Source organism: Varroa destructor, unplaced genomic scaffold (genome assembly GCF_002443255.2).
Source record: "Varroa destructor unplaced genomic scaffold, Vdes_3.0 BEIS01000002.1, whole genome shotgun sequence".
Classification (NCBI taxonomy): Eukaryota; Metazoa; Arthropoda; class Arachnida; order Mesostigmata; family Varroidae; genus Varroa; species Varroa destructor.
This window is the reverse complement of record NW_019211455.1, coordinates 51,722,393-51,750,164: the sequence shown is the minus strand read 5'-3', so window position 1 is coordinate 51,750,164 and position 27,772 is coordinate 51,722,393. Positions and strand designations below refer to the sequence as shown.

General features: G+C 43.5%; 1 protein-coding gene across 4 annotated transcripts in view; it reads right to left on the bottom strand.

Moving 5' to 3' along the window:
- Nucleotides 1-268: 268 nt before the first annotated feature.
- Nucleotides 269-27,772, bottom strand: part of LOC111245915 (terminal nucleotidyltransferase 5C-like) — a 151,631-nt gene continuing 124,127 nt past the window's right edge. For 3 of the 4 annotated variants that reach the window (XM_022794912.2, XM_086978870.1, XM_022794913.2), the window contains exon 2: nucleotides 269-8,323. In XM_022794912.2, coding sequence (XP_022650647.1) covers nucleotides 6,974-8,323 — 1,350 coding nt within the window. In that variant the 3' untranslated portion in view covers nucleotides 269-6,973. Of the gene's footprint in view, nucleotides 8,324-14,766; nucleotides 15,471-27,772 lie in introns of those variants that run through there. The other variant, XM_022794914.2, reaches the window with a different exon arrangement.

Genomic DNA, 27,772 nt, shown 5'->3' with positions numbered 1-27,772 from the left:
TATATATATATGTATAGAATAATCGTCCGCTTTGTCCGCCACTGTTTTGTCATTGTCAAGATATATTTTAATAATTATCATTGTAAGCGTCGTCATCGGAGTACTACAGCTTTGCCATGTGAGCAAAATAAAAGCTTGATTTTTCGGTGTCTTCCGCCTCTCAGATTATTTTCGTCAAGCATCGTTATGCTGATGATCGCGTTGGCTCTGCATTTGTCATCACTACACGCCTTAGTGTTTCATCTATCTATTCTATCTATTCATTCTATCTATCTATCTATCTATCTATCTATCTATCTATCTATCTATCTATCTAGTTACCTATCTATCTATCTCTGTCTCCTTGCTATCTTTGTTTGTTTTATATCGTTTATCTGTCTGCTTATTCATGTATGTTGATTAATTTTTTCGCAAGGTATGTAAATAGTACGTCATTTACTTTTGTCATCGTACCTGTAGCTAGTCACTGTTGTGCTTGTTTAAGTTAGTTATATCTTGTCTTCTATTACCGGTGTTTGACGCGTACTCCGTACGCGATTTGTCCTATTAGACGGCAGAGAAATGATTGTATCATGTGATAATCTCTTTTTTCCGCTTGCTTTTTTCTGACAATCCACATCTACTGCAACTGGCCACAACGTTCGGCATTGCACAGACTAAAGGTGTTCGTTGACTGACTGATTAGTGAATTTCCTACACTTAAACTTCTAGTTCAAGCATGCTATAGTGAGCGACTCCGCTCGGAGCGCTAGCTATTGCGGTACAGACGCCCCCGGTAAATTTACTTTACGCCCATCTCGAGCTAGTTGGCAATAGGCGCCCCTCTTCGTGACACTGCGCCTTGTTCTACGCGACACACTCTTGTTGGGCGAAGTCTTCATCTCCCAATATGCAATAGCGTGAGCCACGATACGTTGGTATCGCACTGCACACAGTTTACAGCAGTAGACGTCATCCCCGCCTCTTTTTTATATCATCAATAAATGATTCAACGAAACAATCCACAGTGTCAGTCAGTTCTTGACTGATAGGTGAATCACAGAAAGCGGTCAGAGAACAATTTTAGCAACGGGAGTTGTTCTATTATGACTTAATTTTACTAATTTACAAGCGGTAATTAGGAAGTCAAGGATCGTATAGGTTCTAGATACGGGAGTTACTGTCATTGTTGCAAATAGAATGATTATTTTCGTTAATGTGTATGAATGCAAACAGAAAAGAGGTTAACAACCGATTTTGCAATTTATCTAAAAGTACTTTCCAGCTTTTTTTTTTTTTACGCGTCCGATTCCTGCCCTCTCTAGAACAGGTAGGAGTTGGGGATGTCAGGCGAGAAAAACAAAAGGCAAAAAATACATGGTTTTTGTACTCGTTACCGTTTTCTGCCTTTCCTTTTTCCCTTCTCCTTGTATCCTTTTCGCTCTTCCTTCGAACGACGACCTCTACGACTAATGCGGAATGAGCATTAACAGCGGGGCCTACAACGTTTCCGGCAATTGAATGGCACTCATATTATTTCATACACGTATAATGATAACAACAAAATAATCGATAACACAAACTGCAGTAACAATTGTTACACTGTAATGAAGACCGCATTATGTCTAAAGCGCGTAGCGACAGTGTAACTAGCGAGAGAATCGTCTGCTCGATTCTCTGCCTCGCGACACATTCGTGGACGTTGATAATTTCCGTACCCAGCTTTGTCCAAATCATGTTGAATTGATGCTATATATATTCTTGTCTCTACGCATCATTTTCCATGGCCGCTTTCGATATCTTCAATTATTATTGTTACTGATAGGTGAGGTTTTTGCGCTGGCTCTATTGTATGTTTGGCTCTTATGCTGGTGATTGTCTGCAACTTTTCTGCTTGTTTGTTTGTTTGTTTGTTTCCTGGATGTCGATACATTTCTCCGATTTCGTTCGTCGATGTTAATCACCTATCCCTATCCTAGTGTTCGTCGAATCGTTCGCTATCAGATCCCTTCCCCGTTGTTTTCAGCGTTTGTTTTTGTGTTATTATTAATATAATCATTCGTACAAATAATATCATCGTTGTTGCCGCATCGTGTCCTTATGGTTTCCCTTGCCGTGTAACGTTATCGTCACAACGGCCATTTTCATGATCTACGGCAACGTTCAATCCTCACCGTTATCCATCAACGATAGCATTATTTCTATTTTATGATTATCATCACAATCACCAATATGATCAATGACATAATCATTGTATTTTTATCATTATCATCGTCGTTCTATAAGAAGTGTTTCTATGTTCATTGACTTAAATATGTGGGCGGCGTTTAGCCGGGACGCCGTCAACGGCTATCCTGGCCCTCGATCACTATTTTGCCCCGTTGCCTTAGCTCGCCGCGTAATGTTGCCTGCTCGTCTCCTAAGTTATAGGTTCCGCGCGAGCTGAGCCGTGCTACTAGTTCGTCATTAAGTTTATTCGTCTACCTGCGGCCCTAACTTACACGACACGTCAGCAGCCCATGTGGCGATACTAATCTCCAAGGCATCGTTGTATCATAATAATAATAATAATAATAATAAGGTCAAGAAACAACAACACTTCTTCTTTCACCTGTTAATCCTTCTTTTTTTTTTTATCTTCCACAATGATTTTACGGCTTCCTTTAAATCTGTTTACCACTTTCCTCCTGTTCTAGCAGTTCATCCACCTGTTTGCTATAGCAACACGCTGTCCTCTTTCTGCCCTTCTATCTATCTATCCGTAACCTTCCCATATTACCCACGGCTACGTAGGGTGGCGTATCTACTCCGTGCTATATAGCATTTAGAGAGTACATTGTTTCTATAGACACTGGCGATCGACGAAGGACGGGTGCTTGATGCATTCGGACCTGATCAACGAAAAAGCAGTTGTGGATACTTGAGAGGTGTTCGAGGAAACGTTGAATTAGGAAAAGGAAGTGATATTACGTATAAGGGTAGCTCCCTAAATGATTATTGTAGGTCAAACTACATTGCTACACCGCCAACGATGTGGCAGATTTCAATGCACTTTTTGCAACAACAGTAGCCCTCCAGCAGAGCGATTTTCGTTCTCAGTCGCTTTTTATTAGCACTTTCTTAAGCTCTATTTTTCATTGCGACCTAACTTCTAAGTTCCTTTTTCTTCCTGTTTTTAATTATATCTTTTTATTCGCAACAACTCAGGGACGCTCCCTACAGCACATGATGTCATTGGGATCTTCATTTGACTTTTATGTTTAATATGTCGATGTGTTTGGCTTGTCTGCTCTCACACTCTCTCTCTCTCTCTCTCTCTCTCTCTCTCTCTCTCTCTCTCTCTCTCTCTATATATATATATATATATATATATATATATATATATATATATATATGGTATTTTTGTGTTCTGTTTTTGTCGCTGTCTATTCACTTATTCTGGTTCAACATTTTTCTTTGTTGTTCACTGTATGTTTGTTACGTTACGCCAATTTGTCTTCAATACCTCAACCTTTGGCGACCTCGCTGTTTAAACGCCTGGTAAGACCTTATCACAGCGCTTGTACAATCGCCAACATCACTTTCGATGTCTGATCGATTGTGACTGGCTGATATCGTCGATCTTCAGCCGGACGTCGCAACCACTATACACAACATACAACACACTCAATACATCCCATATATGTGAGAGCATATAGGTGATTATGTGTTTTATGTCTTTTAACGCTGCAACAAAGTATCTATGTATTTGTGCATTCAGAAACGTATATATGTGTATGATTAATATTAAGCCTCGTTCTGTTTTCAAATGAGGCTTCGTGGTTTATTTTTTTTCTTAAGAATTATACTCGCATTCATCATGTTCTTGCTATAGATTACTGGGGCATATGTATGCACTCGCTTTGCTGTGTGTTTACCATCATAAAAGGTAGCGTAATGCACGTCAAAGGCTTACGCCAGGACAACGCTAACCCGCCAGCAGGGAGTTAGAGTACCGTGTTTCCTATCCATTAGTAAACTGGGAGAAGCGGTAGCCAATTTCGACACGTTAACAAGCGACTACATTGAGAAATCAACAGAGGAGGACCCCAAGAGAAAAACGTGATGAAAAGCGTCTCTCGACAATGACATATTTACTGGGCGTATTCATTATTATTATTTTTATTATCAATAGAGGTAGTTTATAGGAGCTTCGCGTGACGACCGGGGGTAAATATTTGGAAATCCGCCTCGATCAATTTACCAGGATACGGTTTGAGTTGGGGGTATATGTCATTATGTAGGAGTAATATAGAGGAAAAGTTTACGAAACTGTTGGGGAAAAGGAGGGAAGTAATCTTTGGAGCTTCTTATGATTATTGTTCTCATCATCACCGTGATCACGGCCGTGGTCGTACCTTGCACAAACGAATCGTCCTCTGCTGGGGATTAACGCTTCTATAGATAATGTTGTCTCTATGTCATTATTTTTATCATCTCATTGAAATTGACCGCTGTCATCTAACAGATTATTTACCGTGTTCTCGTTTGAGTTTTTTTGCATGAACAGAGTCGTCATCACGACCGTTTTGTTTTATTTATTTGTTACTTCTTAATTTTTATTATTTTTATTATTGTTATTTTTTTTTCTTGTATGTTTTGCGCTTTTTTTTCGCTGGTCTGTATGTCATCATAAAATATATGAAGAGGCCATTTAAGAGAGAACGCTTAACACATGGATACGAAGCATCAGGGCTGCAATCCTGCGCCTCAATATTACCCGCGCTAGCAAATATTGCGGGAAGTTTTAAAACGACAAGAAGAAAACAGTGTTAATATTGACGCTCAATATACTCCTCAATTGTCGAGTAACTTCGGGTCGACGTATGACCGATGGTCAACCGACGCTGGATCTCCGCACAATACAATTGCGTGCGATAGAACGCATTGTTTTTGACCCTATCGTAACGATCCTGTTGTCTGATTTTCCGCATCTTCCCAAGCGCATCTGACGATGACACACGATTAGAGCATTTAAGAGCTTTCTTTCCGAACACGCAGGCTTTGGAGTCAAGAAGAGTGACTGCCTCCAAATGAAGTACCTCTCATATCCATACCTCTGTTCGGTTGGGCATAATCCACAACGAACGCCTATTCGATATCCCGTCGGAACCTTCATACACCATCTAGGTACGTAAGCTCCATCGTATATTGGATCCAGGACAATACTTGCGTTCTGTTCCGTTCAATAACAGCTCTTCCCCTTCTACGATTAAACTGTGACACCCGGTTTTGCCACAAGCTGAATTACAGCAGACGCCATTTTGCACCAACCAGGAACCATTGTCTACGATCGAGATGGTGCCTAACATATGGATTGCCTCGGATTTGGTTGGATTGGCGTCTTGGTAGGGTCCGCATGTTTCATAATAGCTATTTAGCTTCGTCGCCATCTATAGGCCTTAGTTTGCTTGCATAGGGCAGGGCAGGTATCTGCGGCCTTGTCGCCCCGTGGGACTGTCGTACGTCTTTAGGGTAACGCTAATTAATCTAGTAGCATGTACAGTATTTCCATCATCATCCTTATTATCATGAGTAGCATCAATTTCATTGCTTCGCGCGTATATCGTGTTCCCGCTGTCACATAAATTTCGTCTGCGACTGTTTACCTGCCTGCCTGCCTATCTGTCTTGTGTCAATCTTCTCCGTTTGTTTGTTTGTCCGTCCCGTTTTTTGTTTATAAAAATAATGGTGAGTTGCAGAACCGATCTCAGCTAGCGGTCTTAGAAAATGTTTTCCCTTGCGAACTTTACTGCTGCGTGCACAGATTAGAATATCTAACAAAATAAAGTACACTGACACATTGTTAGGGCATTGTACCTATACGTAGAGACGTGAATCTGCCTCGAAACGTACTTCGTCTAGTTTGCCTCCTTTTCCTGGCCCTTTTTCAGTAATTTTCATTTTGTAATTTCATGTTCACTCTTCCGTGTACCTTACCGCATTTTGAGCAGCAGTTAGAATATATAGAATCAATGGTGTACTCTACAACGAGTTTCTTCTGCATTATTTTGGCGTCATCTTCAGAGTTATTATTATTAGCATCAACATCTTTAGTAGACTCATGTTTTCTTCGTTTGAAATGATTTCCCTACGAGATCCGCCCGCGTGAACCCGAACCATGGTTGCTCCGCCACAACCAATCCTATTGATGCTGGTCACAATTTACCAGAACGGAGCGTACTTTTTTCTAGTTTGCAAGGTTCAAGCCAAATAATTAAATTGGTCATATTTTCATAGCCTAATATAGTAATGATGTCTGACCGCGGTTCCGGACACTGGACTCGAGTCATCTGCTGTGTGAGTTGTTCTAGGTATGTTTCTAAACAACTATTGGCTACGCCATTTGATTCTTCGTTATCATTAGTCGCGTCTCGGTTGCAATGTCTAAGCATGCGGATGCGGTGAACGCAGCATGGCTGACTCGTCATAGAGCTCGTATCGTATCAGGTGAAATCCACTATGTCACAGAATACAATTCAGACCAACAACAGCAGCAACTGCCCGTCTCTTAATAAATGTCGTTTTTGCAGTATGATTCGAAACCCTATGCAGGACACAAATAATGGTATGGATGTATGGGTCAATCATCAAGCGACGCTGGCGAACAGTCATCATATATTTCGTAGTTAACGTCATTGGTTGCGAACGCCAGATGGCAGAGCTGATTAACGCGGGCCTTTCACGCGGGCGAATGTAAACCTGCTTCTCACATTGAACGCCTGTTTTCATGTTCTATTTGTATGGTTGTCTGTCCTCTTGTTGGTTTGCACTTTTCCTCCGTCCGTTTGTCAATCCTGCGGTAGTCTGTTTCAGTCGCACAGCTCTATTGTCGTTGACGTCGTTGCGACCAACTTGCGAACAATACGCCAACGACGTATGTGACTGTATGTTTGACGGGCAGCTGTTGCTGTTGTTGTTGTTTAGAAGAGATCACAGTTAGCCGTCTTGAAGCTTATGAAGTCCAGCTTGCTGCTGAACCCTCCGAAGTCGGCGTTGACGCCCCCGATGAACTCGGCCGACTGCTTCCGGTCGAACTGCAGATGCAGCTGTTAGTGGGAAATTGCGACAGTTGTGAAAGGGATGATACGTATGGTGTATAATAGTAACCGCCATTGGTGAACTGGACGAAGGTGCCGGAAGCGAGGTCCAACGCTAACTGCTGAGGCGACCCGGTCGCTGTACCATTAGCAGCGCCACCACAGTTCGTCGCGACCGCTTGCTGCTGCTTGTTCGACGCTAGTAACATGTCCTCGTAGTAGGTTTGCGAGGCCAATTCATCGATGAGGTTGAGCGTCTGTCGCCGTTCGTGACCCATTAGACATACGGTGGACTCGTCAACTACTCGCTGTAGGATCATTAGATAGGCGTAACGGTTGGAGCGTTCTTCATCGCCGATGAAATGGTTTGTGAGGTAGGATTCGAGTTTGCGCCGCTGGTTGGCTAAGTCGGGAAAGTCGATAAAGAACCTTGAACACATATACCGTTCTAGCTGTTTCAGTTGTTCCTCCTTCGCAGGCTTATAGTCTCGCACGAGTAAGTGACAGTACTTAAACAGGCCTCCACCACGGATCTCCTCAGGCGCCCGGGTTGCAATCAGCTTCTTCGTCAGATGGTACAACGCTTCCTGATAATCTCCATAGACTGATTCCGCCACAACGGTGGGGTAAAAGTTATCCGACATAGTCATGTTCGAGCAATCGTAGAATAGCAGCAACGAGTCAAGGATAATCTGGAAGCTGTCCACACTAAATTCGAACTGACGGCGCATTTTGTCAACGAACTTAAGTTCGACGTTACGCCCGGCGGCATTCGATAGTGAGATCAGTGACCACCGGTCACCTTCGGTCACTTTGACCATTTTGTGAACGTACGCTTCCTTTAAGCTCGCTAGAGATATCCGATGTCGTCGGCTGCCTGTGCCCGCTCCATCGGGCAAGAACTCGAGTAACGACTCAAGTACAGCGCTCTTGACTTTCTCGAATGACTTCCCGCTGGTGAGATCAACCGTGAAGATTAGGTCGAGGTCGTTGTACGGTGAGTTCTCCGGTGCCAGCACATGCGAACCAGCGCCACCATTCATGCGAATGTCCCGAACGTGGATGCCGTTCTCATGTTCCAGTTTGCGTCGGACGACACGAACGAGATCCGAGAGTTTCACATCGAGTGTGGGGAAATGGCCGCGGCCGTTGATCGGCACAGACTCGTTCATCACCTGATCAAGACGACGAACCTGCTCATAGCTTAGGACCGCGAAACGTTGTCCGTCCTGACCGTCGTCCGCTAACATCTCGGAACCGTCCACCTGAAATCGTCCATTACCAAAGATAACAGTAACAAAAACGTTTAGTATATATTCATTGTTTGCATCTTTGCAGAAACTTTGCGTGTAAAAGTTACATCATATTGGCATACGTTGGGCTCCGCTATCCAGTATTACACATATTCTTACCCTTTTAATGCTCCTCGTCATGTTTCCTATGATAATTCAGCATAAATGAATGATGATGCATACGTTATTTACGATTGTGATGATGAACTGTGAAGAAATATGTTGTATGATTATTTAAATGGTTCCAGAGTTTCTGGATAATCTATCTTAACAAAACAGGACTTGTTCAAACGAGTCGCTCAGACTGAAGATAGCACACATCATTCTTAGATAATACGTACGTTTTTCTCGACAAAGGCTTTTCAGTGCAATGGTCCCGCAGGGGCAATAACCACTGCTTATTAAGGGTGTAGAAAATACACTGGCACCGATATTAGCTTAATAGCACAATCATGAGTATTTGATGCCATTTACGTTCTTCTTTCTTCTGCCAAGCTAAGTATATCTATAGAACTTCAAGAACATGCTATGTTTTGCAAAGGGGAACCTTGTATTTTCGCTTGTTTACAGTAAGGCTTTTCAACACTATCGTGATTATGAATCCCGTGCTAAAATAATCATAATAATCCAGGTATGTATGAACTGTGAAAACCGTTTTAAAATACATTTAAAGGCTCACATAATGCGCCTTAGATTATAACAGCAACTACAATACGTCCCCTGCTGTATTTAGCACTAGTCGGAAGTGTCCTTGCCATTGCGAAAATGACCTTCTTCTTTCTTGGCCGCGTGCTCCTTTCCTTTTCTCAAATACTATTTTTCTATTATTATTATTATTATTATTATTATTATGACGGTAAACTAGCACAGAAAACGCTTTTTATTTTCTGTGCAAATCTGGCTGTGTATCGAAAGACGTGGCTAGGGGCGGCCATTGTAGCGGGTGTACCGCTTCGACGTAGTCCTCTGTTCAAGTCTTCAACGAGATCAGTTTTTCTTCAGAGCCACCTGCCAGTCTCGAAGCGATCACTTTGAAATGGCTGTCTTTCACTCAAAGGGAACGAAGTACGCCTGTCGACTGTGACACGGATGCATATGGCAATCACCTGAGCAGACGCTGGCTAATAGCCTGTCTAATACTGCGGGGAGACGTCGAGGTTGCAAAAAACTGTCGCACAGACATGTCCAGCGCAGTCATCATTAGTATCTAAAAAAAAAAGAAGATTGCGTTTTCGAAGAGCCATTTACTTGTCACCGATCTAGATAGATCATCGGCGCTTGCAGCATCAGTGTGACCGATAGTTTTCTATCAGATCCTTTGTCGTTTCGTACGACAGAGGACGCCGACACGAATGACAACGACGGCAGCACTGAGCATGTTCACTTATGGCGCCGCGATAGGAGAGGGAACGAGGTGTTAGCTAATGAATGGATTGTGGGTAGCAATTGATACTCGTGACGCTGGATAAGGTGGCTTTTCGATACCGTTTTGTCCAATCTAAGGAGCGCGCAAACATTGCTATGTATCGAGCTAGTAAATAAACGCGACACGTACCTGTGTTGATCTATCAAAGATTTCGCTGCAGATTAACAAACTCTACTAGTGATCGATATAGACCATGAAAGACATCATAGACTATGTATGGATCGTTCTACAGTCTGATGGCGAGAAACAGTAAGCCCTATAGAAAGATTTTACGGCTAACACCGAAATTATAATTCGAAAACGTCGAGCTCAGAGATAGCCGCTGGCGTCGTTGTGGGCAACGGTAATTGCTGCGAACAAAAGAAAAAGTACAACACCATATATATAAGCCGCTTACTAGAGATAGTTTTAATCGCACCGTGAGTGCGCATATGCGTCTATATCGTCGCTCGTGGCCTTGCACTACTTCGAAAAAACGCAGCATGGACATCAGGTATTCCTTGACCTGTTCCCTTGTCCCTTGCCTAAGCAGCGTTACTGTGGCGAGCCAGTAGAACCCGTCGCAGCTGCTTGTTGCCTTCGTATTCGGCATTCGTCATTAAAACTATATTCTACCTACGGACTTACAATTTGAAGCTTTTATTGTCATTGTAGTTGTCTCGTTCTAGAAAACTGTATACTTTAAGAGAAAACAGCGTCTACGCTCTTGTTCTCTTGTCCTTAGGTTAGCTGCAGATCGTTTACATGACGCCGTCAAGAGACAGGACAACGTAAATAAATCACATTGCCGCGTCGAAGTAGCGTCTACGAATAGATCATAGAAGTAAATACATATGGAAATTTACCCGCAGCGGTGAACACGCGATAGGACTGCAGGACACCGGCAGCCGTCTTGATCCTGGAACACCCTTATAACAGCTGTCGGCGTCAACAGAAGTGCCAGTCCGCACAAAAGATATCAGAAAAAATTCTAGACTGAATTTTACAGACCGCACAGCGTCATTAAAAAGGCTTGCCGTCCTGCCTTTAGGCCGCTAAATAAGATGTAGATTTCTGATAAGGATATCGATGTCGGAACAGGCAGGGGGTAATAAGTGGCCATTGGCGGGGGTTAACCTTGCACTTGAACGACTGACTCAATTAACAACGCGTACACCCAGACACACACACTCACACGCGTATGTACGTAATGAGCTTTAAAGCTACCATTGGTCATACGGTCAAACAATGAATAGCAGGCGGCAGACATGAGAAGTAAGTAATGTTACATTTTTAGCGAAAAGGTTTACGACGCCGAAAAGTGGACGCGAGGATAATTAGGAAACTGTAGCTGTAAAAATGTAAAAGCCATTGCCTTTGTTTTATATTCTACTATGAAAATTGGCCGCCGCGAGATTAGCTGGCCTTCATCCTTATCTTCTGATGATTTTAATTCTTATCGCCTAAAAATTGTTCGCGTCATGACTCGTTTGGCGTGCTAGTATTTCTAAAATGTTGGTAGATTATACCGTTTAGCTGGCGCTCGGTAGCATTCGTAATGTTGACTTCAATTAAATACTACAAACATGTTAAAACTGCCAATTGCCGATAGCAACAAATCAAGTAGACGCGTTTACATATGTATGATCGAACTAGATGTTTCCACCTGCTGGCAGTCACTAGATAGCAGCTTTAATTGCGCCTTTTTTTTACCTTTCAAGCGCAAAGAGGATGCGATTGATTTGCAACTGATTCTCTGCAACTGATAGCTGGCTCAGCTAAGCGTTGCCGTATTTTCATAAAAATTACCTTACCAAAGACTTACAAACATTACACTCTGTTAAGCCGATCGCTTCCTTTCGTATTGCGTCTCTCTTCTAAGTTCTCGTTTGACGTCTCGCTCCCAATTCTCCTTGCACCTTCAGTAGAACCTCTTTTCCTTCGGTGAAGATTTCTGCCGCTGAAATCGTTTGCCCGCCACAACGATCGACACGGCTCTTCATGCGAAGCAGCGACGGAGGCTGTTCCCGTACATCTACTCGCGAGAAAAGAGCCCTCTGAAAAGGATCCATGATTCGTCCATCCGTTGGCCAGGCCAAATATACAGATAGCTTGCGTTACGCGTACGAGCGCACACAAAAGGCCTGTTGTTACAGGATGTAAATACAACTAGCCTTAATGAGTGGTGGCCGATCTTTCGCACCGCGCGTTTGCCTACCTAACGAAATCGTCTGGTCAGCGGTCGTCAATATCCAACACCTCGAAGAGCTACTGCTGCGATCTAACAAACGCCGTCTGTCGGAATAGTGCCTCAAAGGGAATTTCCCCTGCCCGCAGCTGCTATCGCCACCCTCGCAGCGGTCTTAGCAACAATAAGCGCGCACCGTCATCGCTCGTTATGGCTTTCGTTGCTGTTTTGAGCGTGGCCGTCGTTAAAATGTAGTGCGCGATAGCCGTAGGCCGATTGTTGACAGCCTGGCATCCAGCCAGACCGTTCCCTACTCAACAGACGACGCGTTACTCTATAGCCGTGTCACCATGGAGGCAATACCAGTATAGCAGTGAATAGGTAGACGTCAAACGCCAACAGGATTTGCTTGAATGGCGAAGACAAACAGACAGCATCGATGTGCTCACCGAAAGAGCGCCTGCATAGCCAACAATTGAGGACGGCAGAGGCAGCAGTGGCAGTAACAAATTCAAAACAACGAAATTTACTATTGGTCGCTGGGCTATATGAAAGAATCGCATTGGAAACGAAAACGGTGCATGGCTGAAGGCCCCTGTTCGCAGCCATTAGCTGACCTTGACCAGAAAACCTGATAAGTTGAAGTTTATTTGATCAGAAAGTAACGAGGAAAAAAACGAAAAAGATGTACGCCATTTAAGATCGAGCCAGATGACGAAGTCGCTGAAAACAACGATAACCACTGGACACTATCCTCGAACCGAAAATTCAGCGAAACTCCCCTTTATTCGTGACACGCAATCGCCTCCCCACGTGCTTCAACTTCTTTTCCACCAGACGTCGCCTCCTTCTCTCTTCCGATCAACAGCAGTCAGCCACGACTGACTGGGCGGGATGGCGTGATACTTTACGCTAACGTTAAACGTCTGCGGGTGTTCATTAACAGTAAGACGGAGTTTGAGAGACTCCCGAACGCTCGACCGACCAACCGATGGACTACACAAATGATATCGTCAACCTAATTAAGTTGGTGATTTTCTAACACTTGAAGCTTTCAGGTGTTACCTTCCCGATCGTAGATTTCAACAGCAGATATCCACAAATATAATCAGTAAACGCATTTTCGACCCCTTTGTAACTTTTACCCACCCGTTCAGTGGTTCACAGCGTCATTTGAGATGTCTAAGGAAGCGATAAACGATGGTTCTTCAAAATCGAATGCTTCTTTTTGTTTCGTCCGATTCAAGTGGTTTCGTACCGCTGTAACAGATCGTACATCGAACCCAGCACGAACTGCATAATGGGACTTGGAGGCGGGTCAGGGCCTTGATGCCGCTTCGCTTGGATCCATTGAATTGCCACCAGAAGCGGATGGGCAAATACAAACAGCAGTAACTATTTGTGAGCTCTCGTCATCAATTTAGCTCTGCATCAACAGCTGTTCGATTAAGATTGTTATTGTTTTGAGCTGCCACTCACGACTCTCGGTATACGTTCGTAAACTGTAATTAAAAACGTAAAAAACGCAAACGTTGCACGATGACAATTGTATTAGTAAACTGAGAAGGCCAGGACAATTCTCTGTTGTGATTAAATATCGCCAGCTGCACGGACAGATCCTGAGATGTAGCCTCGCTGATTTCCTTCGCCACAACGCATTAACGGGCCTTATGAAATTAACTAGACATGATGAAGGCCTATCAAGCCTCCATCACTTCGATTAAAATGTGTGTTAATAATAAAGACAGCCAGTTAACTAAATAACCTATGACAGCTCAATCACGCCGCATCTCAGTTCAGCCTATAACGAAGAAGACCTAGCCGTGTGAGCCGGGTATTTTTGGAAGAAGAAAGCGGAGCGATTTGTATTTCGATATATCTGTTAGCTAGTGGTTTTGCTGGGTCGTTAGCTGGCCAGCTCGAACCAGTGGGCAAAAACACAAGCGACAGATGCGCGCGCGCTCTCAACGTCAAACACAACTAACGGTACAATTATTGAAAGGCTAGATATTGAAGGGGAAGCATTGAAAAGACGTCAACATTGCTCTTGCTGCTGCCGCCAGACATGTCAGCTTCGCGGAGCAACTATGTCGCAATTACGCTGTTTGTCTATCGAACCTGACGGTTAATCCCGAATCGTCCAGTAAGCTAGCTCTATAGTGTCGCACGCGGCAGAAGACCGAAACATTACGTAACGATGATATTTAGTTTTTAGGACTACTGCTGCTGCTGCTGCTGCTGCTGCTACCATAGGGCGTGTAACTGTTTTAAGCCTATAAATTAGTAACTTAGAAATCCCCCGGGATCATGTGCAAGTGATTTGTTAATGACCATACGAACTAGGTGTTGTAGCGTGCAGTCTATCGAAATTAGGAGCTTGTTTTGGCACGCAGAACAAAGTGCGTGAATCAAATATCGATAGGAATAAAGGGGGCTAAACATGAATCTTGTAAAGTCCGATAGGACGTGATCACTTATGTACGACGAAATAGATAATTCGGCGCCTCAAACCAATGACATGTACGCGCGTCTTTTGTCTAAGATATCTCTTGGATCGATCGGCACTTTTACACATATTATCATTTATTTTCTCACTATATAACTACCACAACGTTTGAAAGTTAGCAGCGGCGCGACTGTTAAACGCAACATGAATATTGTGTATGTGTATATATATAGTATAACTTTTGCATGTGTCACTAACTCCGTTTGTTTGCTTTCGACTTGTGGTCGGCTGATACCAGTGATGCCACCTCGCTGAAGTTTGGTAAACTTCTCGCCTGCACACTGTGGGTGCTAGGACTTCGTTTTATAGACACGCACCTGTACAACGAACTGGACATCAAAACGATTTTCGCTTTGTCTCTGGCAGCCTTCCTGGTAACAGTTGCACGCTTACACACCCTTCAGATGCACTTCAGTCGGTCGAACGAATAGAGACAGAAAAAAAGTACGCTTCGTTTCACCGAACACTCGTATATCCTATCCTCAGGGTGCGCTATGATTGTACACGATTCTGGCTGAATAGACCAGACAGATATCTGGTTTGTCACTTTGTCTCGCTGCGCATCGTCGGGTTTAGTTCACTTGGGTCCTTTCCCGGTCTTCGCGTGGCGCGCACTACAAATACGAGATGCTTAAGACCGTAATCGATCAATTATGCTGATTGAGCTAACCCTCACTGTGCACGCCCTTCGAAGTTCTGACTACAACTAATGGCAGCGGAGGACCGAATCTCCCTGCTGCCGCTGATGCTGTCGTGCATAGAGCGGCGGTACTCTACGTTGTACTCCTCCACCACTAAAGCAATCGCTACCGCACCACTGCTGACGTCGTCGGCAGTAGCATAGCGCAGCCACGATGCTTAACACCATCACGCATATAACGACGACGGCGGCGGCGGCAGCAGCAGCTCACTCATTCCACCGTTCGGTCGCTCGCTCGTCCACTCTTTCGACTGCCGCCCCGAACGAATGCCGGTAGACGAGAGTCGGCTCGACGCGGCCCGCTCGAACAGGGCCTGCTGAACCAGAAGCAACAATGACAGCAATAGAAACGACACGGCCACAGCAACGGACGTTGATACCGGCAGCGGAGGAGACCCGCTGACGTCACTAGCAATACTACTGCGGTTACCGCTAGCTACCACAGCAGCAGCAAAAGCGGGAGTCGAGGCGGGCGACCGTCTGCCGGGGGCGGCGGCGGCGGCGGCGGCGGTGGTAATGGTGGCAGCGCCGGCTCACAGCCAGTATGGTTAAGTGCTTGGCATCAGGCCTGCTAGAGCACGTCTGCCGGACAATTACGTTAGGTCGTAGCAGTTCAGTGTCGCCTCCGCGGCTTTACTAATAGACGTATCTGTTCGTTAGGCGCTTTCAGGCGAAGTGGAAACTAAACTAGCCTCGATGACAATACTATTTGTCGTGCTACGGTCCGGTGTTTGTGACTCGGGGGCGGGGGAGGAGAGGAGAGGAGAGGAGAGGGGGGGGGAGGGAATAGTAGGGACCGCGGCCGCAGAGGCAATTAATGGCGGCAATCATCGTTTTTCGCAGCGGCCGTAGCACGCACAATCAAAGCAGATGGTCGTTAATGCCGCCGCCGCCGCCGTCTGCCGCCAAGGAAACCGTTTCTATACAGATTTGTACCTGTAGTTCGTCATTGACCGATTGTTACGCGACTGGACGTCAATTACGTCTGGCGGAGATCCGAAACACGGTGGTTTACGGCTGGTCGGAGCTGGGCAAGCTGGAAACTGGTCAAATGTTATGTCAGAGGCCGATCAAACCTGCTAGAGGATGATCTTTTTTCGCATATAATTAGGCGTACATAAATAGGCCGTCAACATCTCGGTCTGCTCAGTCCCAATTCCCATTGGTTCACTTCAAGCAGTGACTCGTGGTCAGTCGGCAATGGTTACTGTTGTTAATACATGACCGAAACCACTGCTGAGAGCGAAATGTTATAAGCTGTTAGCGTCCATATCAACGAATCGCGCCCTGCGTCTCCACGACTATACATTGATAACAATGGGTTTCTTTCGTTATATAACGTCGTGTACCGCGTCCTAACTAAAACAAATTGCCAGAATAGTATTCAGGCACATCGACCAGGACGCTGTTGCTGCATCGTAAAAACTGCGCAACTCTTATTGAGCGACGATTAACGAACAGAATAGCTGTGAGCGTCCTAAGAACTATTTCCATGCTCTCCTTGGTGTCGCTGCCCCGTCAAGCGCTTTGCCTTTTAAAGTATTCAACAGGTGCAATGGCAAAATCCTCAAGACATTGTCGAAACAAACGCGATAAACGCCACTCTGTGTCCGCGATCGAATCGTCTGTAGCCTAACTGTTTCAGTCGGGGAAAAGGATGTCCATTGAAAGTGCCGCAGAGGTGTAAAGGCTTCATTTGAAGTACATCGATTAGTAGACTCTTCACCAAGTGAAAATGGAAAGGGTACCGAGGACCCTTTTAAAAATTAAACAGTTACCTAGAACACGTCGACAATATAACGCAAAACCTCTAACTGATAAAGTAACTACCCCGTTAATGTTCTTTTTTTAACTTACGACAGACACCTTGGCGAAAAAATCCACCAAATGTCGTATATTTCGTATATCTTTAGAAACAGTAGCAAAGTTGACTCGCGGGCATAACTGCTCGGCTGGATAGAATGAGGTTATCTCTTTGTGTGTACTATATTGTGTTTTTCTGTGTTTTTATAGCTGTGTGTGTGATAAAATGGCAGTACATAAGAAAGGTAGACGCCCTAAAATCAAAGCTCACTGGTCAATAATACAAGTAGATGCAATACTTGTACAAGGTTCTACGTATCTACCGCTATCGTGAGATCATACACAGAGCCGGCAACTCTTGCTGCGCTGGCTACTGGCCGATAGCAGTAGCAGTTTGGCATCGTCGTCATTCAAGGGTTCGTATCCATCTAATACAGGGGCTAGCCTTTTACCATATGTGGCAGTGGTTGAAATATGCTGTTATATTTCAATTGACAGCTTAACTTGGCGCTTAGCAACAGGCCCTGGTAACCATTGATGTTGCAGCTGTGACTAGGGCGCACTGTTCGTCACAGACGCGCCTGCGTTCGATTGTCAAACGGGGCCATTACGCTTTTAACTATTATCCACAAGCGCTAGGTAACAGGGTGACGTTTAAAAAGAATGCATACGAAAGCCGATTGATCAGCGGAGTCGGCTTCGACCATATATGATGTAAAATCGATATAGGTAATTGGTTGGCTAGTGACTTGTGTAGGAAGTAGAAAACAGCCTGTAGTATAGGCTGCATTGCAGTCGAGCATGTTAGACTGTGCATATTGTGCGAATAGCTTCCTAGTGAATTCCTGGTTATCGCTAGGGTTAGTTATATAAGTAGGGTCAATGCTAAATACTACTAAACGTCAATAGTTGTTAACAAACAGTTGGTCAGGAGGATTTTCCATATGCGATGAAGGAACCTCAGTCGAGTAACTTACTTTTGTTAAGACTCATTCTTCTACACATGGAATAATGAAATTTTTTCAGAAGCCCTTTCTTCGCTTTCAGCTAATATCTCGCTACGAAAATAATGGCGGCCCGTTATACTGTAAGCCTAATGATTTACTGTGTGATGCAATACTATTGCACTTTGGTATTACCGATAGACTTTTCCTCCACTTGAAGAGGTTCGTTCAACGGAGATTGAAAGTGTTTAGTCTTCGTATCGACTATTGGCATATAGTTGTTTGCACGTTTCTCAAGATCTTCCATCGGAACAGCCCCTCCGAAGGAATGTCGAAAGGGCTTGCTTTGCCGGTATTGTTTCATTGTTGCAACGCCCACAGATGTTGCAATAACGTCCGATAGCCATTGCAAGCTTAAATAACGCACGTAGCAGAAGCTATCTTACGTTTTCCATAAACGGCATTGGTGAGCCTGGTCACTCAGTGTGCAGAGTTTGTTTTGGCCGATGATCGCGCTATTGCTGATTCGTCTCTAACTACCAAAAAAGCAGACGTTAGACAACGTTGTTTTGTTGTACACTTCACTTTGCCAGTGTTTTGTGTTTGTGACAACTAGAGATAAAATCTTAAGTAAGAACCCATTGCCAGCTTACGTTGTCAACTTTAACTGCTAGCCGTTTTTAAACGAAGTTTATTTCGCCAAATCTGACCGCTCAACGAGAGCTCAAAACGTATAATATTTAATGTTTATTATTAAAGATGGTATATTGTCGTATAAGGGTCGTGTCCACTTCCAGATAGCGTGCGTAAAAGGTGAGGTGAGGTTAGGTTAGGTTTATTATTAAAGGTGGTATATTGTCCGTAGACCCTGTATTATTTAAGGGTCGTATCCCCTTCCAGATAGCGTGAGTCAAAATGATGCCTCGGTAAAACTTCAATTGTAGTATAATGGTAGTTATATATTATAATGTATGTCTAATTGATTTCTGATGTATATACATATATATATCGTTTCAAGCATTGTTTACCGCTATGTGATTTATGGATAGAATAAGATTAGTATAAATGTAAAATTTTGCAATAAATCATATTAAAATTATGAAAAGTAATGGACGTAGCTTTGTGCTTCCTAAATAAAATGCATTTTCTCTCGCGCGTATATTTGATTGATTCAGTACGATAGATACAATCTGCTATTGTATTAACTGAAGTGAACGATGTTTGGAAAATGGGCGATGCTTTTCACGTATATGATGGTTATCCGTAGGTACTTAGCGGATGTGTACTTTGCTGTGGCCAGATGAGTCCACCCACGTCGGGTCGTTCGTCGGAGTCGTCGAGCTGGCGACATTTTAAATATCGCGCCACCCGAACTAAACTTTTCAGCAAACGCATAAAGTCGTGGCGCTAGTTGTTGTTTGACAGGCACCGGAAGTTGCAGTCCGAGCTAATAATGCGAACTTCCGGTCATCTCACGGAACATGATTGCATGGCGGCAAGGTCGTACCCGAAACATCGGGAGAGCAATGCACTGCCGACAGCCCTCATTGACCAATAGCTCCGGCGTTGCGACGATATTAGACGGTTACACAATATGGAGGAATACTTAGCAGAGATGAAAACCGAAAGAAGAGCCACCGAGTATAACAACACGGTTCACTGGTATTGCTGGAACTAGGAACACTTGACCCTTAATAAACACATTAGATATAAAAAGGACTGATCACTAGTTGATCTGGGGATCGATACAAAGACCAGTTGTGGTTGCATCGTGGCCTGATGGGGTGGAAGATGTTTCAAAATGGAGTGGTTAGCCTTTTGCATTGATGGCATTTTCGGACGCCGCTCCGCTCCGCTTCGCATTTAGCCTTCACTGGCTAGATTATCCTCTAACATTGAAAAGAACTCAGAATAGAATGCAGAAACTGTTTAGTTTGTGTGTGTAGCGTTTTTGTGGGCAATAGGAAGTCCCAACGATCGGCCGAACGTGTTACATAAATGTTTGTAATTAAACCTTTGCTCTATTTTGGGCGCTATTAAATAGATCAGTATTTTACTGAAGGCTGTATGTAACGCCACAATTAAAGAATGAAGCCAATACAAAGTGCAAATATGTTTATATATATATGCACACTGTCTATCGCTTCTTTTCCCTATCAACTCGAATTAGCTAGATTGAATAGGTCCCATCGCTAACCTAGGTAATGGAGTTTCAGCTGTATAAGTTGGTCGGTTCCGTGAAAACATTTCCGATGTAATCAAAGCTTTTGTGTAGCCTAAGCTTCGCTATCCTATGCGTTTCGGTACCACATGTCAATTTATGCCTTTCACGTCAGCCTCAATATTGGACCGTAATGGGAGAAGCCAATTCATCATTTACCTTTAGCCCCTTACTAGTTTATAGGTCGAAGTACGTGTCGAATACCCTTAATTAGCAATCTGCTGACTGCATCGTACGTTGACAACAGATAGTCGGGCTACAACATTTGCACGAGCCAAATTGGCGCTAATCTATATATATATATATATATATATATATATATATATATATATATATAGTCAAATATGGAGCTAATCTCATACGTATTCAAGCATCTCTAAGGTGCGAGTTTCCGCTCGTGGATGGTACACTATTACCGATCTGCTGGACCCACAGCTAAAAAAAAACCTCTATTGCGCTGGTGCATACCCGCTTGAAGCAGGACACGGCCGCTGTAAGCCGTTGTGTGTACTCTGACCGTGGGCGCGGAGGCCTTCGGCTCCGTCAAAACCGGTTCCATACAGTAGCAGCTTATCGAGTCAAGTCCATCCGCGGCGAGGCCGCGAGGAAAACATTGAAAAAAATCTTAATTGATGCCTACAACTACGCACAGTTTCAGGCAGCTGATAGGAGAACCAGAAAAAATCATTATCACATAAACAATCATATTGTTATCAGTGTTTGGAACACTGGGTCGCCGCGCAAACGGTACAAACATCAATGTAAAGCGGGTGAATGTATGTTTTCGAACGGTTCGCAAGCGGCCCATATCAGCAGCAGCAGCAACATCCAAAATATCGAAGAACACGATTTCGGGGCGTCGAGCCGACGAGACGCTGACCGTAGTAAAAATGCGTGTTAGTGAAAATGTGTACAATTAGCATAGGGATTTTCCATTCTCATAGAATTACAACGATGGCGCTGATAACGTAATGCTAACCAGAATTGACGGATACGACACAGTTACTTTATAACTTGTTTTTTTTCTGCTTTAAATAACCGCAGTTTTTTTTTTTACTCAACTATTTTTGCAGCTGGTAGACCACTCGCGCCATGCGACGCGCAAGAAAAAAATAGATTAAACCACATCATGGCTTTCGTATGTAATACGCGTTAAGGTAATGGCGATGCTGCTGATGATAAGAGGAAATGCGACCACGAACTAACTGAGCTAAACATAAAAATGGACCAAAGAAATATAATGGACGCTTTTATAGGCAACTTTGCTCAGAAAATGACTGTTGGATTATAAAAATCAAGCATAACAAAACGAACAATCGAATCAACTGGCCATTTATATGTCTCAGAAGTAGTTAATTTGTCGAACAGAATCATTGCCGTAGCGGTTCACGATGTTTGAATGTATTATAGCATCTTCATATATATGTTGAGAATTGGATACTGATCGTCTTCTGCAGATATGTCAACGACGGCCATAAATGGCTAATATACCCTCGTATTTGTGCGGTTTGACAGTCGCTGCTGGCGTGCAAACTTCGCGGCGGCTACGAGTTCTTAGAGCGACATGCCTTTAGCGTCGATCGTACAAAGTTCTCCCCGACAAGGGAATTTCCTATCGCTACATTATATTATACGCGTTACAGGTGCGCAGAAGCCAATGGGGACACGGATAGCCTCTATTACCGTTAATATCAACTTGCTGAAGCAGCTCCAAATAGAAAAGTTATATGCAAATATTAAAAAAAATATATATATATATATACACTGTTACTTCCAAGTTCGCTAGCAAGTAAGCTAGTCTGTCAACAATTTGTAACAAGTAGGGTGCTCGTAGTAAGTGCCTTTGATATTATCTAGACAACTATAGAAACTAATGTTGGATTACTGAAGTGCAGCTTACGATAGATCCAACAACTTGACTCCAACGACCTGTCCTCATTAGGCCAACGTCCACATATCTTTGGTCCATTTTCTTTTCCTTACCACCAGGTAGGACGTTGCTGACTAGAAGGCAGCAGGCAGATCCCATCAGAAGAACTCCTATACTTTGAGGAGTATATAAACTAACACGAGCAGATGTAATACTACCAATGGAAATTATTGGTAAGCAGATAGACAGCCTCGGGTTACAATCTTGGATGATCCCTGCTACACGAAGAGCTCCGCGCTTTCAGCGGGTCGGTACGGTCTAGTGGAATTGACCAAATGTCCGACACACTTCTTTCAGCACCTAAGAACCCTTAGGTTTGTAATGATTTAACCTAAATGGAGAAAGAAACTATACCATTTACAACATGGTCCATATACAGAGGGATGCCGTACCGGCAAAAACAGCTTGTAGAGATCCTAAGTATAAATATATGTTTCTAAATGGCCAAGCGGCCATCTGTTGGACCGGAAGCCTTATGCATACGACGCTCTTTTTTTAATTATTCGATTATAATAGACGTTACTGTGGCTGCATAAGGGGCAGCATTACGATGAACCTAAGTTTTAAGTATAAGTAAGTTTAATGTAGTTTATTTGTCAGTGGCTAAGAGACGCACAGTGGCCTCTTGTATATGATAAATAGTCAAAAATAATGTTCGTGCTAAGGTATGTCGATACAGTAAGGCGTCAAAAGACTTTGTTTCGGAAGACGCCGTAAGGGGCAAATGAATCACCCAGTGAAACATCAATAATAAATGGTCATCTGTCACAGAAATGAAATCACAATTATCACTGTCACTACATATGGGGGTTCTTTGTAACTAAATAGTAGTATTTTTTCGTGTTTAATCGTTTAAGATTGCCCTCCTTGTGGTTAGCTAATATATGAACCAAACTTATCATCTGACTAATGATCGTTAGTGTATGGGTTTATGATACCCAACGGAAAATGGCGGTTCGTTTTCCTCTCGAAAGTACCAATATACAGGAGGTATCAGCATCGCGCTCCAACAACCAGATGTGTATCAGTACACACACAATAGACCCTATATAGATGAGCGCATCTGTATAGATAATCGTTCCGCTTGCGATTAACTGGAAAGGTTGAAGTTCCTTAATAGCGATGACGTGATGGATTGCTCGACGTTGGCCTCATGCTGCTAATTCCACATCTGCTACAACACCACCAGCAGGAGTTTCCCACCAAACGGTTTAGGAAAAAGGGCCGGGCTATATGGGTTAATATTTGCTTAACGCCATCGTTGCAAACAGCCAATGCCAAAAGAGGGAAAAGATTATACCAATATATTCGTCGAAGACTCTATCATAATGCGGCCTACGTAGGCTCACTACAATTTATACATTTTTAGGATGAATGCCGATGAATCTAGGACACTAACGCTCCTGAATCATATAGCCCCATAGGGTAGAATCATATGGGTGTATTATATGAGGTAGGACAACCTAAGCCACTGATCATTTCGCGCGAAAAGGTCCCTTATTCAACAAATTTAAAACAAAAGTGCTTTTTTTTTTTTTTTTTTCTAGAAAGAGCTGTGATTTTGCTTGGATAATAATCTTCTATGAAGTCGGACAGATCATTTCTCCATATAGGTTCATAAAAGGTTTTGCTGTACGGTGTGAAGCCAGCTTTTGAATAACTCAGTACAGGAATATCGATGCATTGCATTTTGATCGAGAACTGAGATACAATGACTCCAATACCTGTGCCGTCTCTAAAGCCAATATAATCGCACTAAAGGGTAAACAACTATCGTGGTCATGCATGATTCTAGCGTAAATAATTATTCACGGTAAATTGTGATCTTCGATTGTGACTATCTGCAATGCGGTGCATGTGTCGACAACTCAGCCCCACCTTCCCATACGTATATATATATATATATATATCTTCCCAGTTTAGTGATCTTCAGTTATTACTACGACTTTAATGTGATAGAGGAATTTACAATAGAATGGTCTTCCTCTTGTTTCTCTCCTTCTTCCGTGATACTGAGAAGCAGCGATCAGTGATACTGAAAGGATTGTAATGTCCGGTTTTCCTTTTTAGTTCATCTGTATGGCATCCTCTCTTTTCACAGACTGCCACCTTACAGGCTAACTGGCTACAGCCTTATCGTAGCAGGCCTGGTAAGGTCTAGTAGCCATTATTGGCGATACTCAGCGTAGCAAACACAAATATCCACACAGTCACGCTTGTTCCGTCGAAATGTTCGTGAGACGCCTCGGCCACGCTTTTATGTGCTCAGGTGTGGTATTCCTGGCAGCATCAATGGTAAAGCTGCAAGCATGCATAGCTTACTGCTTATGGGTTGCTTGCAGCTATCTCATTCGTTTGTCTCTGTTAGTAGAGAAATGAATGCCAGTGTTAGAAATAGGACCAGGAAGTAGCATTCTTTAGCTGACCTATACGAACGCAAGAAGAAGACCTCAATGGACCTGGAAGGGGTTGGCCTTCAAGCGGGCTATCTAGCTCATTCGTGCAGATTTCTTCAAGTACAGCCAACCCATTGCTGGTGCTATTGCCCCTAACATTTTTGCCTTACCTCACCCTAAGCTACATGCCAACACGACCTATTCTGCCCTAGCTCAGCTTCCTTCTACCGCTAGATCAGTAACGCCTACAGAGTGGGCGGCTTTCGCGAGTCTACCGACGCTACATAAAAACAGATGATAGCCGAGGCTGTTGCAGGCAACGTAGCTACCTAGGCTTGATGCCACCGTTGTTATCGGTTAAGGTTCACTCGATGTTTTATATGTTGAATTGAACCAATCAAACGAATAGAACAACAATAGAATAGAGTAACATAAGGTTGAGGCGGTCGCAAGAAAAACTTGGCCAAAAAAATTCGCTCCCTAAAATAATTAACTGCGTAAGCTTCGGGCTATGAAGTACAGAATGGGAAAAATTAAAGCAAAAATCGCTAAAAAAATTTAACACATTGGACGAAATAGATACCACGCAGCTGATAAGTTAGATACCACCCTGGCAGAATATGGGTTCTGCAAAGAGACCGTGATGGCCGTAGATTGATACAGGACAAATGCAAAAAGCCAAGTCGTGCTATCAAATAAAGTTGCACAGTCTTGGGAAGCTCATTTCTCTTTGGGCAGCTCACTAGGCGGTAATCAATTCCAGCGTCCTAAAACAGTAAGATCGGTGTATTGATAGTAGAACATTGTATATTACGATTATCCGTTCACTTGAAAAGAAAAACACGCTGGGCTTATGCAGCAAAGCGACAATTTGTTCAGAGCCGACTTTGCTCTATGATTATCTTAGTCTTATTTGGGCCTATCTGTACAGGACATGTGCGGCTTGCGTGCACTGCCTGGCCAGGCGGTCACCTCGTTAACATTTTCGGACGTAGCCTTACGCCACTCATATCACTACCATTGTTTCATTTCGCTTTCCTGATAATCCTAGAATAAATATATCTTTTTCTAGCTAATATTTTCCACGAATATGCACTGTCATCATACACTGGCTTATATTTTCGCGCTAGCCTTTATCGTACGACCGGTATTAGAAGCATTAATAAGCCTTCTATTTTTTCCGAGGAGTTCATTTGCTTGCTGCAACCCGTGAAACCTTCGACGTCAAAGCTAAAACGGATGATCTTCGATGACGAGCCGCGACAACACAAATCGTTGAGAGATTCGCAGAGTGATTATATTGGTAGCACAGATCAATGCGTAAGCTGGGCTTAATGTAGTTGTTAGTTACGGCTGTGTCAACAGCTGACCGTACATTGGTGCGTTTACATCAGAGCGGTAAATCTGCTCAGTTTTCATGAAACAGCAAATAGGCCTTGAACAAGGCCGGTAAGCCTAAATAGTTTTAGCTGTGAAAATGCCCGCGCAGTATCGTAAGATGTTTCTACCGCTCACAGATAAACAGTCATACATCATATAGTGGTTAATGCTAATAGACGAATGAGCCGTTCGACACGTACACGACATTGAGAGGTACTACTTGTACAGGATGGATCTGGGGCCAGTTATCCATGATTTCATGGTGTCCGTATAAATGGTCAGCTATTTCGCACCAAGAGTCGTCCATCAACAAACGTTTACAACCAGCACGCAGATTTCACACTTTACAATGCCTCCGAATAGGATTTTATAAACGTATTAATACACATTAGAGAAGCTCGAAATGTGTGCAAATGGGCGCGCTTCGAAACAAATCAAATCTTGCATCATCCGCGGCCCCGAACCCAATGTACAGTGCAGATACATATATTTGTATAGAGTGCATCGTAGAATATAGAGCTGGACAGTTTTCTTCTGTTTTTGAACTCTAGAAGCCTCTTCAAATCGATATGCGGGCCTGGATCATCATTCAGGGCAACATTTGTTGCCGACGCGTGGCTCATCTGTCCGACGTCATCCGAACTGTTATTCGCGCACACGACCCACAAATTGAGTTGCAGTTCCCTCGGCACGTACAAAGACGGATTTACTCCATACGTTAAATGGGCTCCCGCTAGCGTTACTAGAAGCGAAAACAATCTAAAAAACGCAACCTGATGAATTAGTCTATGCCCGTTAACATGCTGCCACTTGGGCTAAGCTGACAACTATAATTGAACCCAGCGTCCACATAAACCCATGGACCCATCGATGAACCGAGTGTAAATAAATTCGGCAAGAATCAGGCCGCCAAGTATTTCTGTATTCAAAAATGACGTACGTCCGAGCGAAATACTTCGACAAGATCATCGATGCAATATTTTATATAATGTACTAAACGAGACGCCCGCCTGCAAGATAAACAAATCGTGTATGTTGCGTATGACAAATATATTGTAGATTATTTCTATTTTACTTTCAAGCTAAACTAGAGTTGCGTTGTAAAGCTAGACATCAGGAGTCATCATGGGTTCATCTATATCTGCCTTCCTCACGCTCGCTTAACTATCGTATAATACGATGATGATATATTACCATTATTACCTGTTGTATTACTATCTACGGCCGTGTTGATAACGTAAGAGCGGCACGCGAGTCGGGCGATAATCTACTCATATTCGCTTAGCTTGGCCCTACTACCAGATACGCAATAATTAATTACAGTTATTTCTCAATCCCTAAACACTAAATCGACAGGGCATAGGCTTGTACTAGGGCCGAAGTACATCAGCTGAAGCATCGTGACATAACGTCATATTCAAAAACCTGACAGATAGCTACGCCCGTTAGGCAGGCAGGCAGAAGGCCACCCAGTTGTGTACGGCGACAGGTAAATAGTATATGAAGATTTCCCTGTCGGCTCGTTCCGCGCGGTGGTGCACCATCCAATGTCTATCCACTGCACGGGGGCTCGTAAAGCCGTAGTAGCGATTTTAAATCGATTATATCCATTGCTTTCCCGCATCTTCTAGACCTTATGACGCAGACGGGGCTCTCACTATGGATGTATGCCCAGTTAAGTGTTAGCCTCGTACCCAAATACCGGTTCGCCGCTAGTGAACTGAGCTTGTTTAATTTGAACTGATGCGTCTATAGAAAAATGAGAGATTATCAAGGGTTATTTTTATTTTTTTTCAATTACATTTAGAGGATATAATATGATTTTATGAACTCGAGGGTCACTTGTTTGACACGATTCTGTAGCTATAAACAAGCAGATAAACGGGCACGTTAGACTGGTTCCAGGTCGCTATTAAGGGTCCTACTCAGATCAACAGCAGATGGCCTTC